This window comes from Staurois parvus, unplaced genomic scaffold, assembly GCF_062004578.1.
Source record: "Staurois parvus isolate SC_StPar_1 unplaced genomic scaffold, SC_StPar_1.0 ptg000198l, whole genome shotgun sequence".
NCBI classification, from domain to species: Eukaryota; Metazoa; Chordata; class Amphibia; order Anura; family Ranidae; genus Staurois; species Staurois parvus.
Window position 1 is genome coordinate 15915042 of NW_028317994.1, and position 19753 is coordinate 15934794.

Here is a 19753-nt window from a genome sequence, read left to right on the forward strand (position 1 = left end):
CAGCCAATCATTTGTACTTAGTAGAAAATAAGTAAAAATTGCAGCGCTAATCAAAAAAACATGAAGTCCAAAAAAATCAGAAAAAGTTCCAGTTAAAAAGTCCCAAATGCAATTCCCACGATCCACCATCACCAGGACACCCGAATGGTTCAGCCTCGTACCAGAAATTCTGACCGAAACACACAGTCCAATATAGGCAACTCAAATGGGAGATGAATTTGTGTAGATCATGGAACCAGCAATCCCCATCCAGATGGATATCAATCCTCCTCCCAAAGATCTGAAACCGGTCCTAAAAGAAGACTCCCATCCAATAATTAGAGAAGGAATAAAAGAAAAAGGCCACTCAAAATAGATGTTTTTGATTATTAAAATTTTTTTTAACCATATGGATTATTATCTTTTGGTAATGTTTGCCCTTATGTGGTTCCATGATCTACACAAATTCATCTCCCATTTGAGTTGCCTATATTGACCGGTGTGTTTCGGTCAGAATTGGTAGGAGGCTGAACCATTCAGATGTCCTGCTGATGTTGGATCATGGGAACTGCATTTGGGACTTAACTGGAACTTTTTCTGATTTATTGGACTTTGTTTTTTTGATTAGCACTGCAACTTTTACTTATTTTCTATTATGTATATGCGAGCTGGTTTTCTTTGATATTTTTTATTGTCACATGATTAGTATATTTACCCAAGCGCAGGTTAATTGCTTTTGAATCATTTGTACTGGCAGCTATATGTGGCAATGCAGCAACCTAGGTGCAGGAATGTGCTGGACATGTTATGCTTTAAGACTCAAGAGCGTGTAGATGTCCATGTGCATGAGGTCTTAAGCGTGCAATCTCATTAATTACACAGCAATCATGCCAAAGCTCATGAACAAACAAAATCTGCATAATGGTTCACTTTCATTTTCAGCTCATCATCTTCAAATAATGTAGAACAAGGTATACAGCACAATTATACAATTGTCTTAAACAATATAGAAACAAAATTACTAGTTGGCTTTGTAAAATAGGTTTTACTGGCATTCACAGATAAAATTTAGAGCAGTGGTTCTTAACCTTTTTGGAGGTACTGAACCCCACCAGTTTCATATGCGCATTCACTGAACCCTTCTTAATTGGAAAAATAAAATATGATTTTTAAAATTCAAAACATAGGTATATATTTATACATAGGTGCACAAAATGAACAAAACCATTAAGAACAAAGAACAAAACCATTAAAACATGATTTTCACACAAAAACAAAATAATGAATATTTACCGCAAATCAGTGTGACTTCTGCTGTTGTCTTTCAGAGGCCAGTTCAGAAATGCGCGGCATTACCTTGGCAAGTGCCACTCTCATGTCATTTTCGCAACAAAGTCTGTTCCTTTTCTTCGTCTTTATGTCCAGCATCCTCGAAAAGGATTGCTCGCAAAGATATGTTGTAACAAACGGTATGAAAATTCATCCCCCATATAGTAATTCATCCCCCATATAGTAATTCATCCTCCATAGTAATTCATCCCTCATAGTAATTCATCCCCCATATAGTAATTCATCCCCCATATAGTAATTCATCCCCCATATAATAATTCATCCCCCATATAGTAATTCATCCCCCATAGTAATACATCCCCCATATAGTAATTCATCCCCCATATAGTAATTCATCCCCCATATAGTAATACATCCCCCATATAGTAATACATTCCCCATATAGTAATTCATCCCCCATATATAATTCATCCCCCATATAGTAATTCATCCCCCATATAGTAATTCATCCCCCCTATAGTAATTCATTCCCCATATTAATTCATCCCCCATATTAAGTCCCCAAGTCCCCCCTGTGTCAATTCACTTACCTTTGCTCCGCACGTTCCTCTCGCTGTATTCCCGCGCCGTTCCGGTCTTCAGGGCGGACTGTGAGAGGAGCCTAGCTCCTCTCACGTTCGTCACGCTGCCCCGCCTACACACATCCTGACAGCCAATCACTGGCTATCAGGATGTGAGTGGCAGCGAGACTGGCCAATCATTGCATTTGAGTCCCTGCCGCCCGAGAGGAGGGAGGGGAGCAGGCGCCCGGCACACAAGAGCCGCGGCTTGCCGACCACTGGGCATGTCATCACAAATCATATGAGTCGGGTGTGGGTCACCTCCGCCGAACCCCCGAGACTGACTCACTGAACCCCTGGGGTTCGATCGAACCCAGGTTAAGAACCACTGCTTTAGAGTGTCTGCCTTAAGCCCCATACACACAGTGAGAATATTGGACGAATGATTGTCCGTTTTTTTTTTGCATGCTAGTCTCATATCAATAATGAAAAGGTTACTAAAGTTGCGGAAATTCTCGTAGGACAGAAGAAAAATTCGAAAGTGATGTCATGTATTGTAATGTATTTGTATTTTCAAATGAAAACTGCACTGATTAAAACGAAAATTGTACAATCATGTATCATACAAGAAACATTTTTGTGCTTGTTCCTTCGAATAATTTAGGATTAAAAATTGTCTTTTTATCATACGGACACTTCAAAAGCAGTATTTTTTGTACGATTTTCTGATCATGTGTACAAGGCTGTAGGAATTTATCAGAACTAAAAATACTTGAAATGAAGGAGCTAAAGTGAATGCCAGTATTACGTTACATACAACTAGATTTCTGTCCAACACTTCACAGCAGAAAAGTACCATCAATTTCTTTTATTACTAAATTATTAAGCCATAGCCATTTGATTGTCAAAGTAAAGCAGCATAAGGCAGACTTTGACTATCTTGCCAACAATAAATAAGTAACTGTTGACATTTGCAACAGTAATGTTATACTATGTAGGCTACACACAGTGTTGGCACCCTGCAGTGCTTGTGATCCTGTGATGATGCCAAGCTGTGTTCACAAGCAAAATACAAGAGATCAGGGTCTGTCAAAGCTAGACTCACTGAGAATGAGGGTGGTCGAGCTAGTCATCACCCTGTATTAATTTAACTTGAAGATGCAGATGGGCTCAGAGCATAGGGTTAGCGTCCCTTATGGCAGCCTGCATAGTGCAACAGTACCACTGCAGGGGTAAGTAGTTTTCCATAAGGCTTACATAACTGCTGGATACATCATTTTGTGTGCAGACATTAGCACCACATTTTTGTGAAAGCTATTTCTGTTCTTTGACACAAGTGTGTATTTTGTTTTTTAGTTCTATATATGGTTCCATGCACACTAGCATTTTTTAAGCTCCTAGATGTTATTAGTGGGGGGTTTTTTCTGCTCCTGGAAGCTAAATAGTGTTATCGTATGTGTCCATGCACACTACTTTAGGCTATTAGAATTTTTTGAGCTTCAGCGTCTAGGAGCAGAAAAAAAAAAAAGTGTTGTAGAGTTTTTTGGAGTGTTTTTCCTGCAGAAAAAAAAACCGCTAAACGCTACTAAAACGTTCCTAACAGCTTTTTTCTACATGTACTGTAAAAAATGCTGATAAAACGCTAATGCTCCGGCGTGTTTTTACCCAACTTTTTTACCTTAAAAAAAACGCTAGTGTGCATGGAGCCTATTAGCACTTTCTACAAAGTGGGATGACTGAATTTCAGTTTATGATATTAAACAGATCCAAGCAGAACTCCACCAACTACGGAACCAGCTGGTGGATGAGAAAAACCAAGCCCATCGCAGTAATATCAGGATCAAAGGCCTTCCAGAGATTATAACAGATCTCCAAGGCTTGGTGCTCTCCCTACTCCAAGAACTGATACCTGGTATCCCTGTAGACCGTTTGGAGATGGACAGAGTCCATAGAGCACTCACTAGAAAACACACTGATGGACCCCTCTCACTATTACCGCATGAAAGACCATGTTATGCGGGCCGTTCGTGAATCCACCGAACTCTTTCCAGGGACACCCGTACCAAGTCTACACAGACCTCACTCAAACCACCATCTTGAAGAGGCGCGCCATGCGACCACTACTACAGGTGATTAAGGAACGAGCCATCCGTCACAGCTGGGGTTCCCCTTTAAATTGTCCTTTTCGTTCCAGGGGACTCAGCACAATGCCATTAATCTGGAGGAACTGAGAAGAATCCTCACTGATCTGGGCTCTCTCTCTGCATTCACGTAGGCCTCACAATCCCCCCTCACTTCAGCAGCTCTGTCCTTCTCCAGATCCCGTTCCCAGGATCGATCAAACTGCCGTTAGAAGATCTCAGGCCATGGCCTGTCTCCATTCACATTCTTTCCACCTGGTGGGGGCTGGATAACTACTTTTCAACCACTAGCTGCATCTTACCCTCTTTCCACTTCAGCAAGCCAGCTCTCATGGTTGACTAACTTTATTTTTTGTCTCACAGGTAACTGTTTGGGGGTTGACCCCCTTGAACATCCCTTTTTCAGGTCTCTTGCACTATGGCAGGCTACTTGAAGGGTATGGTGCTCAACTTCATAATGGGTCTTCTCAACACTCTCCTCACTTTGAGGTGTGCTACCCTGCCTTAAACCATCTAACCTTGGCCTACTTTTCCTATGCTTCTTATTGTATTGGGGGCCGTCTCTGTTCAGCTGCAGACCATTTACAATGCGCTCCCTTTTCTATTATCTGGTGGCCGCCGTGACCCAATGTTGCCTTGCCAACATATAGTTATAAAGTACTATATTGTCTTATTTTATGGGCATAGTCGGATAGACTTGTTGCATTTTACTTCAAATGGATACCTATTCTTTTGGTTATCTAGATCCCCCTTCTCCCCTCCCTCACCACCTGTCCTTCCCTCCCTTCCCCCCATTCTTTCTATAACATTATGTAATTTTTTAAAAAAATTTTTTTGCACTACTAATTTTAAACTGATTATTGTTACACTCTTCCATATTTTATGACTGCTATATCCTGAGTTCCTTCTGGTTAGGTTGCTATATGCAATCATAATCTCTGCCGCTGTGAGGGTATCGTGGACACCACAGGTTCAAGTTACTCGAGCTGATACCCACATATTATGTTTCTACCTTATGTTTTCAATTTGTAATTATCCTTGGCAGCTTGGCATTTATGTACCTGGTATAGGGCTGCCTCCTCGATTCCCCACAACTCGAATAAAACTGGAGGAGGCCTCCTCCTTGGTTTGGTTCAAGGCCATATTTATTGCCCCATGCAACTTGGTCTCCTATGAAGGTTCAGCGGGGATGACCCTTTGCCCAGAGTGATACATGTCACCCCCAACTGATTCTTCTCCCGAGTCTGCGAACACTAGTGGTGTAGTGCTCACTGTGGTGCACTTCGCGCATCCACTTTGTACTTGGCTGCCACTTGGGCTCCTAGCGATTACGATTCAGAGCCTATCTTGGTCGCTAATCTTCTTTTCTCACCTCTTCTAATCTGTACGCATCTCCTGCTTTCCTGTCTATTTCCTCCCCCTCTTTTCTATTCCTTTTTCTTTCTCCCTTTGCCACGGCAGTGCTGTCCTCGGGAGATCCTCGAGCTCTAATCTATTTATATCAACAAAATGGCCTTCCAAAAATTCTTCCTCCTTCTCCTGTTTCTGAAGAGACAGGAAGAACATATGCTAACACCCTGTGGCAAAATTCCCCCCTTCTTTCTGCTCTTGCTCTCTCCTCTTTCCTATTCCCCCCTTTTTTCTTTGTTCCTTTTTTCTTTCTATTTGTGCTAGTGTATGGTAAGATCCATACTGGGACTTCTGTGTTTTCTATTTTAGGAGCCCCTACTCCTCCACATGCATTTAACCCAAATATTGAAAACGAATAATACTTTACAATATTTTTTGGTCTTTTGTTCAACAGCTTCATCTTTTGAATTAAGCTTCCACAACCAAAAGGTTTTTAAGCCCCGCCCAATACAACTGCTACCATGATGTGTGGGTGTGCATTATGGGGGACTAAATTACACGCTTCTTTTTTCTAAGCCGCACCAGTACACTCTTAGCTCTGTATTGTTTTACCAATATATGGATAATGATCTTTTTCTGTTCGACACATTATTACAGCCATATTGGCTATTGCCACTATAAACTGTATGTACCTTTCTCATTTACTAATCCTATGTTACATCTTCTAGTTTATTTCTCTGAGCTATATTTGTACAATATTGTTTTCAATAAAGCTCTTTTGGTACCAGAACATATAGACCCAAAGCTATTGGTGTTTCTATTTATAAGGTTACTAAACCTTTTACTGATAATGCAAGCACCCCCTAGTAATACCGGAGAAAGAACAATTCTTCCACTGAGCCCTGTATATGTGCAGTGCACATGGAACCAACAGGACCATCTCCTGTTGCAGCTACTGAGCTGATCCCTGAAAACATGACAACGCGCTGTGCAAGTGTGGGGCTGGGAAGGAGGACAGCACCCACTCTCATACCACTGGGGGTGGTGCTCATCCCAACAGCTGATATGTCCTAGAAAGAAGTATGTTTTGAAAACTGTAAGCAGCGTTTGGGGCAGACTTCACTCGTTGCACAAATGGCCAACAAAAATTGAAAGAATATAAATGCATTTTTTTTTCTTTTTCTTAAATGGGTTAGTTTAGCATTAAAGAATGGTGTTTATGGACTGAACAGGTTTTTTATATATATATTATATATATATATATATATATATATATATATATATAAAAGGTGAACCAATTCTTTAAATACTATTCAGTTATATAACCATGCACACTTTACTATCAAAATTTTAACTTTATACTAAAGTAACAAAACTCCAGCTAGTTGCTATCGGCAGCATCACTATATGTCCTTTGCTCAAATGTTAAAAACAATCCAGAGTATAGAGAAAAAACAAATTATAAAAATAAAGTTTGAAATCCGTACAGGGATAAGATTTCTAACCGTCAGCAGTGCACTGTTCTACGCAAACATCATCCTCCCCCCTCTATTTACAGTAGTCTGTACAACACGAGGAGAGAATAGTGGAGACGTGGGTGGAAAAAGCATGCATCTGGAGAAGTGAACACCTTCATGCCCAATGCAACTAGACTAAAGTGGATTAGGAGACAGCAATGACAGTAATCCGCCTAAAAGATAAAGCACATGTACTGGGCCTACTGCATTGTGTACTTTTTCATCTTGTATAATCTTTACTCGATGCATTTAAGGCAAAACAATTCTCCCATTTGTGTGAAATAGCTGTATAAACTTTTTTTTTATAGTTCAGTAATAACACAACGTATACCTCAGTTTTAAAATTACTCTATTTAAAAATGTTAATCGGATTTAAGAGAAGCAGTGGACTAGTGAGAAGTGTCTTTAATTTTTATCCTGGCATTGATTCTATGCATCATGCCACGCCACCCTTTGCAAATTACTAATCAAGTATTTTGGAACGTGCAATTTATCAGCCTAAATGACACTTGCAAGTCACAGAGTCCAAAAGTCCCAGTATACGATCTCAGGAAAAAAAAAAAAAAAGCACCATTATAATTTTGCATGCCTTAGGAACAACCCACACTAATTAAACAGCTTCCCGATTCAAAACCCTTCTCTTTTCTTACCACATCAGAATATAATGGAAGCTCTGCATGGACACAAATAGAAAAGCATAGAATGACTAAACATCTGGCTGCAAAAAAAATATATAAAACTTGGTACGCCAAATGGGATGTTCTTTTTGACAGCCCATTCAATAATTATGCCTGCTACCTGGAGAGATCTGAAATTCAGAGCTGGTTTCCAGAGCTACTGGCCTTACTTACAAAGTTTGCCTGATTTCCTATAGCAACAAAGTCTCTCATATGAGCATATGCCTGGATGGCAAGGAGATTGCTGAAGGACCTTCTCTACTCTGGACTATCATGATTGTGAAAAAGCATGCAAACAACATTCCTCCAACATTCTTTACCCAAATGTACAAATTAACAGAAGCAAGAAAGCTTGACAGACACCAGCCAACACCTTAAAGTGGTTCTAAAGCCTGAAGGTTTTTACTTTAAATGTAGTCTCTGTATTAAGGTAACAAACCTTCAGAGTGCAGTTCGACTCCCCCAGTCCCCCTTATACTTACCTGAGCCCGATCTCGAGCTGGCAGTATGAACGAGAGCAATGGCTCTCTCGCCTCTCTCCCTCCTAATTGGCTTAAACACAGCAGCGGGAGCCACTTGCTCCTGCTGCTGTCAATCACAGCCAGTGAGGAGGGAGTGGGGGCGAGGCTGAGCTCTGTGTGTCTTATCGAAGCTCAGTGCTGGCTCAAGAGCAAACATGTACAAGTGCCCCCAGAGCAAGTGCCATAAAGCCCTTGGCAGAGGGGAGGAGCCAGGAATACTGGGGCTGCTTTGTATCAAACCATTGCACAGAGCAGGTAAGTACAAACCTGTTTTTTTTTTTTTAAATGATCCTTTACAATCACTTTAAAGAGACCCCATTACTAATGGGCATGTGTAACAATCTGAATTTACACTATTGAAATGTTATAATAGCACAGAATTACTGCTTATAGATTTTTTTTTTATTTCATATGAATTACTTTTATTACCTCCTTGTCAAAGAAGTAATGTCAGTCTACTTGGTGGGCTTTTAAGGCCACCCTATATATCAGCAACAGGTACAGTCAAAAAATATATGAACAAAAAAAAAAAAAAGGCTTGGAATGAGAGTCTGTAGCTTGTCAGTTCTTGGATCAAGCAAAGACAAGTCATCCTCCATTACGACCTTTGGATATGAAGCGGACTCTCAGCTCTGACATCATGAGAACATAAGTGACATGTCCCTATAAGTGGAGATTCAGATCCTTTATAAAAGCCATTTTTCTTTACAGTAAAAGTCTAGCAAAATAGCTTTTTTTAGTTTGGATACAACATAGAAGGAATACACCCCCTTTCAGGTTTTTATTTTGTTTTTTTAGATACAAGGTGGGTATAGACACTGGAACAGGAAATCTGCCCACATGAGCACAAACCACAATCAAAACCTAATAAACTCCTTATCTACACTATAAAAAAAACAAAACATTTTGATAAGCTACATATTGGTTTACACCAGTTTGCAACAGTAAACACTGGGGACTATTGAAAACTATTCCTCTTAAATTCCTTGCTCCAATTTTTATACACCAGTCCCACACATAGCAGACAGCATATTGCAGTGTTTTCGTTACTCCACGTTCCTGCAGTACACCTCCATCCCATGACACACTGCAAAGATTTCACCTGTATGCCTTACTTAAATCTAGGAAACAAAAGCTGATCATCCAATCAGACAACATCAGAAAACTGTGACCGGCAGCGATCACAGTGGATAGCTGCGGGTGCCAGTGGCCTATCATTATCGTGAATGGGACCAACGGCCACATCTAGCCACTCAGGGCAAAAGCAGGAATCAGTAGATTCCAGCTGCTACAATTAGCACCAACCTGAATTTCCGGTGTGAGTGTACCCTTTATGGAGATTATTCACAACAGTCGTGTGAATGCAGTGACATTAAACATTTATTTTTTTACACAGACCCCTTATTGTCTACAGGATTTTCAGTAACACTGGGAATCAGCATTACAGGTGTTAAATTAGATAGATTACAAAAAACTTACTTCGGATAGATGGGCTCATACAAATACTTGTCTTCTCCTGCAGGAATAATGTCAAAGAACAGGACATAGCCATTGGCAGTCTGGGAGTAAAAAAAAAAGAAAAAAAAATAGTGAACTGTGAGTCTTTCAATTTAATTAATCATAGTTAATAAATACTTCAACATTAATTTAAAATGAATAACGGTGGAAATATTAGGTCAAAACTTTAGAAAACAATAATAATTGCATACCTTTAATGAGAGTTCTATGAATATAAGCACATAAGCAGCAGACCAACAGTAAACGATAGTAGGTTGCTTACAGGCCAGCTCCTCATAAAATTCACTCTTAAAACCACTTGCACTCTTTTCAAAGAACAAAAGCTGCCCTTGAATGGATGAAAGGAGATTGTGCTGTTCATCCACCCCTCCCCTTGTCCATACACAAAATTCCTTGAATTCTGTGAATTGTCAATAGCTGAAGCCCAGCATGAGTGACCTTCACTGCCGGTCTCTATACCAGAAGTTCGGTGCTTACTGTACTATGGGGATTAAAGCTGACCATACACCGATTGAAATTTAGCTGATTCACCAGGAACCCGCCAAGTTTAGATCAGTGTGTGGCAGTCCACACTCGACAGAAGTTGACTTATTGAATTCTATTAAAGGAATAAATTGGAAAATTATCCTTGATCTGCAGCTGCTGATCAGTGTATTCTGACAGCAGCAAGTGCAGCTATTAGAATACAGCAGTGTTTCTCAACTCCAGTCCTCATGGACCCCCAACAGGTCATGTTTTCAGGATTTCCCTCAGATGAAACAGCTGTGGTAATTACTAAGGCAGTGAAACTGATCAAATCACCTGTGCAAAATAATGGAAATCCTGAAAACATGACCTGTTGGGGGTCCATGAGGACTGGAATTGAGAAACACTGGAATACAGTATCCCAGCAGGAAGGATTCCTCTATCCACATTGTTTGTGTGGATGGAGGAATCTGTTAACTTTTTTTTTTTTTTTTAATGTTCAGCCTACTGGCTGAACTAAAAAAAAAAACCTAGCAGTGTATAACCAGTTTAAGAGTTTTAAACTAACGTAGCAACCATCCACATATTACAAACAGCACTGGTACCTAGCAAATGTAAAAAAATTAGGTTTTTTTTAACTCCAAAGTTTAGTTTCAAGCTATGGTTATAGGGGAAAAAAATATTTCGCAGTTGAAGATTCTGGCTGCTTTGCTGCCATATCCGGGCTCCAAATTAATCCTCACAAAACGACCATCTTGAACATCACCTGCCCAAAATCCCTAGCTTTGCGCCTCCAAGCAACTTTCCCATATCACTTGGCGGGCTCCTCTCTGACCTACCTGGATATCAAGCTGACACCCTCCTATTCCTCCCTCCTCACCACCAACGTTTCTCCACTCATATGCTCCATCACAGCCCTCGTGACATCCTGGCAACTTCCCACCCTATCTTGGATTGGCCGCATTCATGTAGTTAAGATTATCATCCTCCCAAAGATTTTATACTTTTTCTGGACCCTACCAGTTCGGGTCCCCGTGTTATACCTACAGCTCCTTCGGAATAAACTCCTCTCCTTTATCTGGGCTTAGAAGCGCCCCAGGTTGTCATGCTCTACCTTATACACCCACAGGTTGCGAGGTGGGCTTGGTGTTCCAAACATTGCAAAATACTACTTGGCAACACAAATGCCCCAGCTCATCATACTCTTGGCCACAACCGATATCCCGCTCTGGGTTTTTTTTTTTTAAGCTCTCCAACTGTGCACTGGTTCCCATCTCTGCCCTACTGTGGCTCCCCCCTAAACTGTGTCCCCCCTTCTGTCAGTCCTCCAATGGTACACAGCCTGAAGCTTTGGGACTCAGTATGATACTCCAGCAGCCTCATGTCACCATTTCTTCCTCTCCAGAACAACCCCAAGTTCCCACCAGGACTGGAAAAACCACACGGATTCTCGTGGTGGCCCGCCCACAGATTCTCACAGGTCAGGCATCTCCTTGGACCCGTGAGGGTTCATCTAGTGAATTTTTCAGCTGCATCCAACTGTGACACTGAACAACCTCTCTCAGATGCCACGATAACTTTCCATATCAAAAAACAGCCTTCGAACATACCTGTTTGCACTCCCCAGGAGATCTTGGCACCATTTCCATAAGCTATTCCTCTCTCATCATCAGCAGTACCCCAGATTCCCCATCCTATATGCTTAAGTGGGAACAAAACCTGTCCCCATTGATCTGGCAGATTGCAGCAAAGCTTTTTAATATGGCCACATTGGAGGCTGCCTATAAGATTCTCCTCCCCTGGTAACCTGGTGCCCCATCCTGCATTGCCAAATTGAACACATCTTATAGTGATAGATGTTTCTGGGGATGTGGTCAGCGAGTAGGTGAAATTCATAATTGGTGGTCCTGCCCTCGCCTAGTGGTATTTTGGTCAAGGGTCTTTGGACTCTTGTTCACGCTCTTCCATGGAACCACCCACAAGAACGCCAAATTAGCACTGCTTCATTGTCCGATCCCAGGCCTTTTTTCCTACCAGCAGAAATTGGCCACCTACTTATTCACTGCTCCTAAGCGTGCTATAGCCAGGGCCTGGAAAAAGCCTGCAGTTTTGTTTGCAGAGCTGATGAGCATCCTGAGGACCCTTATGATCAATGAAAAGATGACCAGTATCCTCCACAACTCCCACTCTAAGTTTCTTAAGGTGTGGACCCCATGTTGGTCTTCACTCTTCCAACCTTGCACCCTACCAGTTTGGCCCTCCCTAATTAATCTCTTCTACCTCCCAGCCTAGGGGAACTTTGTCTCCTGTTTTTCTCTATTACATATTTTTTCGTTTCTCCTTCCACTTTTAACCTCATCCTCCTGACTGCTACTTCTCCTTTTTCTTCCATTTCCTCAAAACTTTATTTTATTTTTATTTTTTTTGCCTCTTTGTGTTTGGTTTGTTTTGTTCACCCGATATTTAAGTGGACCAGTCCAGCCCTATACCCTTCCCAGCCCTTGTGCCCTAGGGCTCAGGCACCCTGTGTTGACGCACGGCCGAGGTCAGTGGGTCATTGTCTTTCACACATCTTTTCTGTGTCTCTCATACTGTTCTACAATATGTCTATTGCTTAAATGCCCTGCATAGGAATAATATGGTTATAATTTTTCTTCTATCTCAATTCTGGCTGGGCAACTGCCTTTGTTCCATTGTGTTAAAACAGCAGTAAACTTTCTGGTTCATTTCATGCGTAATCTCCCACTTTACCATAATCAAAGCAGCCCTGTACCTTTACAATTTGTCCACTATGCTTGACAGAAGACATCCTGCTCACCTCCAGCATCCTTTAATTTTCACTGCATCTCACATGTTCTCCTTCTCAGTCCAAACATCTAAATTCTAAACTCATTCGCTTGACTTTCTATAACACTCTTGTTCAGCCATCCATTATCTAATATCAGTGTTATTTTGCCTTTTTGAACCTTTTCTTTTTATTTGTTGGTTTCAAATGTGGCTTTTTCTTTGGATGTTTTGCAGATGTACTATTTAAGGAAGCAGACAAGAGCCTGGAAGGCTTTTTGTATTTCAAACATCAGCCTGATGTACTACAGACCACCATGAACAGCTGTGCATCTGGGCTTTCCAATTCTTTTTCTATCCTGCTGAAATCCGGTTTTCCTTCTCTCAAGACCGTAGAAGACACCTCTGCACCAAATCTTCTGTTTCTTAGCAATTTGATGCCTGGAAAATAACCCTTAAAGTAGAACTATAGGCAAAACATTTTTTTTCCTTTTGGATAGAGCAAAGGGAGGTTATAACCCCTACCAGATTTTTATTTGCCATCTGTGTCCCATTGTGGAGATTTACCTTTACTTCCTGTCCCATTGCCAAACAGGAAGTGAGAGGAAATCCCTGCAAATTAAGGGAATGCCGTGGGTACCCTCAGTTTGCCAGAACTAGTATCCCCATTGGAAGATTTCCCCTCTATTACTTTCTCTTTCGATGATAACGGTAAACAGGACAAACAGAGGGTGAATCTCCCTAATGGGGGCACAGACAGCAATAAAAACTGACAGGTATTCTAGCCCATCTCCATTCTGGCCAAAATAAAAGAAATAAAAAAGTTTTGCCTTTAGTTATGCTTTAATTTAACTAAATAATGCATTGACACATCTTGAGAAAGATTTTTTATTTTGGCAATTTTTGAACCTGAAAAAGAACTTTTGAAAAGCCAGTGTCTTGTAGTACTTTTTCAGCTATTCTAAAACAAATTACAAACATCTACATAAATATTATTTAAATAAGATTGTTTATGAGCTAAGGGAGTTTACCATTAGGGCTCTAAAGAAAGGACTGCTGAAAACAGGTCTAGGTAGTAACAGTTGAATAAAACAATGGTAATTTGACGTAGAAAAGGCCACCTGTAACAATAAATCAGGTCTAGGATATATTTTTAATTTCAATTAAGCGGAAAAAAATAAATAAATAAAATCGATGGCATTTGTTTATGATCCCAAGCTTCTGAATGCTAGAGAGCAGGTGCTTGTATAACCACCCACATACTATATACACACACAGCTATCCCCACCCTATGCTAAATCAGTGGGTAAGGGCCATCCGTAAATTCGAAATGTGATCCTGAAAATTATGTTCTCATTGCTAAGACATGGGTTTGTATTGTTTTACATTTCAATGAAAGATTGTCAGTGCCCCTGATAAAATATTTATAAAACACTCACAGAAGAAAGCTATTTCTGGAAGTACCATATTAAACAGACCACATTTCACATTATAGCATGTGACAATATACACTCCAATTTGAAGCAATTACTTTTCTGTTCCTATAAAACCCCTTTTTTGTCTGACTGTGTGCACTTTATGTTGCTGCTCTCACTGGCCTTTTAAATGCCTTCTAAACACACTTGGTAAGATTTCAAAGCACTGAAAAAGGAAATTAAAGCTCTTGCTGGCTCAGAATTGATGAAACGCCTTTTGTAACTATGAAGCAAGTGTAAGCTGCCTGGTTAAAGTGGAACTGTACCTCCACTGAGCACGCAATATATATTGTTGTGGAGACGTTTACCTTAAAGCCTCCAGGTTTACTTTAATACTTTATTTTACTTTAATAGTTTGTCTGGCCAAAGTTGGTCCCAATGAACTATTTTCTTCACTAATACATGTGCCCACTTTGAGCATTGTAAAAACTATATGTAGCATCAGCAGCGGTTTTGGGACTTCCACTTGTTCCCAGAAAAAAAAAAATCGAGGCGCTCCTCAGCCGTTCACAGAAAGCACCGTTTTTATTAATGAATACAAGGCTCCCTCTGATTGGTTGAGATGTCATCTGCCTGTCTGTCCAGATCCCCCCCAACATATTTAGAAAGAAGAGCTACTGCTGAACAAGAGCTATTCAAGTAAATGTATGCACTTCAACCACTCTGCAACCAAATGCAATGCAAACAGTTCTGCGATCATGTACAGATGTCAGTGCAAGTTGCACCTGAAATCACCAAAAATAGTGCTGGAGCTCTTTTCAAAATCAGTGCAATGCCGACTGAACAGTTATATGTTATGCCGATATGAACAGTTCCATTGCTGACAATGGGGTGCTACTTGTCATGTGCATTGGAACTGTCAATTGTATGACAAGTCGCACTGGTGTGAACCAGGGCTAAGTGTGCCTTCATTTACAGAACAATCACCTTCCAATGTAATGTTACAAATTGTTACATTCCTGAGTGAAGGGCATAATGTTCCCACACAGATATATTGTTTTAACTTACTGGCCAGTGAAGAATTCTCCTCGTTATTTTGTACATTCTTCAAATATCTACTGCCTATACCATACGAAATAATACATGTAAATTGGCTTTATTGATTTATCTCAATATTTTTGCAACATATACATATTTACTGAATTTATGAAATTTACCAAAATTGCTTTGATCTAAAATCGGCTCTTTAAGTATTGTATGCAATGTAAAAAAACCCCACAAATATTCACGTATGTTAGTGATTTGACCCCTCTGTTGCCATTGGAAACAAAATTACAAAATCAAGTCGCTCCTCAGCCGTTTACAGGAAGCCCAGTTTTTATTAATGAATACAAGGTTCCCTCTGATTGGTTGAGATGTCATCTGCCTGTCTTCCCAGATTCCCCCCCCCCCTACATATTTATCAATCAGTACTACCGCTGAACAAGAGCTATTCAAGTAAATGAGGCTGTATGCACTTCAACCACCCTGCAACCAAATGTAATGCCTACAGTTCTGCGACTTCATATACAGTTGCACCTGAAATCACCGAAAATAGTGCCGGAGCTCTTTTCAAAATCAGTGTGATGCCGGCTGAGTCGCACTGATTTGAACAGATCTGTTGTTGACTTGTCATGCGATTTGTGAATGCACTTCAACCACCCTGTAACCAAATCCAACGCATACAGTCCTGCAACTTTATGCACAGATGTCAATGCAAGTTGCACTTGAAATCACCGAAAAACATTCCGGAGCTCTTTTCAAAATCAGTGCGACACCAGTGTCGCACCGATTTAAACAGTTCCGTTGCCAACAATAGAGTGCTACTTGTCATGTGATTTGCATGACAAGTCACACCGGTGTGAACCAGGGCTAAGTGTGCCTTCATTTGCAGAACAATCACCTTTCAATGTAAAGTTACAAAATTGTTACATTCCTGAGTGAAGGACATAATGTTCCCACACGGATATATTGCTTTAACTTACTGGCCAGTGCAGAATTCTCGTTATTTTGTACATTCAAATATCTACTGTCTATACCAGGGGTCTCCAAACTTCCTAAACAAAAGGGCCATTTCACTAATTTTCAGACTTTAGGTGGGCCTGACTGTGGCCAGTGAAAGTAGAAAATGCCCCAGCATCAATAGGAGTCCACAATGCCTCAGGCTTGGTCCTCAGTGAGATTTAAAAAAATGTGGTCAGTAGGAGGAGGAATGGTGCCCCATCATTGGTATCAGTGGGAGGAATAGTGATCCATCATTGGTATTAGTGGCAAAAACAGTGCACTGTCATTGATGTCAGTGGGAGGAATAATACACCACTGTTGGTGTCAGTGAAAGGAATAAGCCTCATCATTGGTGTCAATAGAAGGAATTGTGCCTCAAGGGCCAGACAAAAGCAAGAAAAGGGCCACATCCGGCCCTTGGGCCACAGTTTGGAGACCATTGGTCTATACTATAAGAAATATATGTAAATTGGCTTTATTGATTTACCTCAATATTTTTTCAACATAGACATATTTACAGAATTTATGAAATTTACCAAAATTCCACATTTTGCTTTGATCTAATCGGCTCTTTTTGTATTCTATGCAATGTAAAAAAAAAAATTTTAAAAATCACAAATATTTGCATATGTTAGTGACGTGACCCCTCTGTTGCCATAGGAAATACAATTACAAATAGGTCCTCCCTGAAAAGAAACTAATAGTTACCACATTCCTACACCGTTAAACTTTGCTGTCTTGGAGAGTTGTGTTGAAGAATCTTCAGAATTCAGCACCTATCCGGATTTGCCAGATGCTGCCTGGTTTTCCTTTATGCTCAATCGTTGGATCCACTGTTTCCTACATTATAACTGCGTTTTGTATTGATGTTGACACTGGTGGAAAGAACCACAAAGCACACTGGATGACACAGGTATCTGTTATCAAGGAACTGTGAGATGCAGAAGATTCTTTGGTAAACTTACCTCTTTCGGGCAAGCAAAATTCAGGGCCTGGCTGGTGAGCCAGGTATTAACAGTTTTGTTTGCGACAAGTACTTTTATTTTTTTGTTTTTCTTTTATTTAAAACAACTGTCACTTTAAACCACCCACTGGTAAGATTTGTTACATTTAGCCATTCACAATCACATACATATCTAAAGGCTTTACTAAGACTATAGTTTCTCCCTTTAAGGTTTTTTTTTTTTTTTTTCTTCCTGGCTCCTTTGCTGAATAACAGGAAGCCGAGGATGGAAAGAAATTTGAAACCCTCCATTTCTTTGCTCCTTCAGTTTAGCAGCTGCAAATCTGCGCCAAGCTCTTGTGTTTGTAGTTCATGACTGCTAGTTTGTCCTTTACAGCAGGATTTACAATTTGCCCTTTACCAAGGATTTAAAGTCTCTAATAATACTTTCTCAGGAAGCTTGGCATTGCTCAACTATAGAAAAAAATATAATGAAACGTTTATAGTAAAATTCCAGTGTTTCTTGACAATGCTGGAACAGTAAATAACTAAATGGTGTAGCGCTAATATATAACTACATACCTATACATAATACAAACATACCAAATAAATAATATTAAATATGCATATGAATAAATGAATGAATCACTCGTGATACAGCACAAAGTGAAAAAACCTGTGAAAAGAATATACAGGCAAGAAACCCCCCTATTCCCAACTTGGGGATCAAATAAAAATCAGTGAATAAAGTGACCCCTTATATCAAGGGAACATATTGACCATTAACATATAAATATAAAATATAAAGTGCAACCCCTATTTTTATATTTTATATATTTTTATATTTATATGTTAATGGTCAATATGTTACCTTGATATAGGGGGTCACTTTATTCACCGATTTTTATTTGATCCCCAAGTTGGGGATAGGCGGGTTTCTTGTCTCTATATTCTTTTCACAGGTATTTTCACTTGTTTGCGTATCACAAGTGATTCATTTATTTATTCATATGCATATTTAATCTTATTTATTTGATATGTTTATATTATGTATAGGTATGTAGTTATATATCAGGGCTACACCATTTAGTTATTTATTTTTGTATTCACCTATTGGTATAAGGAGTAGGGTGTAAGCAGCTTAGGTTAGGGATATCCATTGAAGCGCAGGAGGATTTTTCTATTTTTCTAATGCTGGAACAGTGTAATTGTGGATTTAGGTATGTGATTAGAATTTTTTTTCTTTAACATTTGCAATTCAAAAAATGTTCTTTGATCCAAAGGTAAAATATTTAAAATCCTGTCCATGGCATTTTGCATATTTGATCACTACATTTATTAACAAATCTGCCGCGAGTCTGAGACTTGAGCACATTTTAAATTACGGTAGTTACATTCCCGGGCAGACCACAAGAGTGAGGGTTACTGTAAGGAAAGGTTTATACCACAAGCTGACAGCTAGTCAGGAATTCATCTAGACTTCTAGACAAAGGTGCATGCTAAATTTGTTATGCATTCTTTGATAAATTCCTCCACAATGGAGTTTACTTGGCACAGTATTTACCAAAAAGACACACAATCCCTGGAATTCATTCTTGCAGGCATTTTCTAGAATTGTGTTGTGCTTCCACATGACAAATGTTGGCGCTTGAGAAGAATTCATGTACCAGTCAAGAACAGGTACATAAATTTACTGAATAATACAGAGTGACACCAATGGTAGAGTGTTCATGCCACATTCATACTATTCCCAGACCATGTTCAGCCCCAGAGCTTGACAGACTCATCGGCTTACAGAATGCGGTGTAGCCAACAGCAACCTGGCAACTAGTGAAACTGTATAGCGGATGGTGTCATAGCAACCAGTAACTGTACATTACAGTAAGTGGCGAGGGTGGTAAGGAGGTGGTGCACCCATAGATGTATGCACACTGTGACCTCACTCTGAGCACTCTGGCCTGACTCTACATGTAGGTTGATGTCAGTATGTGAGTTGATGAAGATGGAGAGTAGGATTAGAACGTTAGTTTATTTCTGTATGTGATCCCTGGTAAGGAGATTCACCCTATTTGTCCTGTTTACCGTTATCATTGAAAGTAAAAGAAAATCCCAAATTTTGGGTTTTCCCCAGAAAAGTAATAGAGGAGGAATCTTTCAGTGGGGACACTAGTTCCAGCGACCTGGGGGTCTCCAAGGACTTTCCTTAATTTCCAAACTTGATATTTAGCTATGGGACAGGAAGTGAAGGGAAATCTCCGTAATGGGACACAGATGGCGAAAAAAAAATAATCTGGCAGGAGTTATAACCCTCCTTTGCTCTATCCAAAGACTTCGAGACTTCCACGAATTAGGCAGAGGACATTTTAAAGGGATCATACCACCAGAAATATGTTGCAAATGTTTTATTGACTGGCCCCCAATAAGTACAATAACTTTCAAAAAGAATTATTTCAACTCCCTAGTAAAATAATATTGTTAATGTGCCCAATTTGAAGAGGCCAATAGCAGATTTAAAGGAGAAGTATGGCCAAAGCGCTTTTGCCCCTACTT

General features: G+C 40.0%; 1 protein-coding gene across 1 annotated transcript in view; it reads right to left on the reverse strand.

The window, feature by feature from the left end:
- The window catches only part of RIC1 (RIC1 partner of RAB6A GEF complex), a 192492-nt gene that overhangs the window by 116742 nt on the left and 55997 nt on the right, over window positions 1-19753 (reverse strand). Inside the window, exon 3 of the mRNA XM_089678138.1 lies at window positions 9515-9594. Within this exon, the coding sequence (XP_089534264.1) occupies window positions 9515-9594 (80 nt within the window). The remainder of the gene's footprint in view (window positions 1-9514; window positions 9595-19753) is intronic.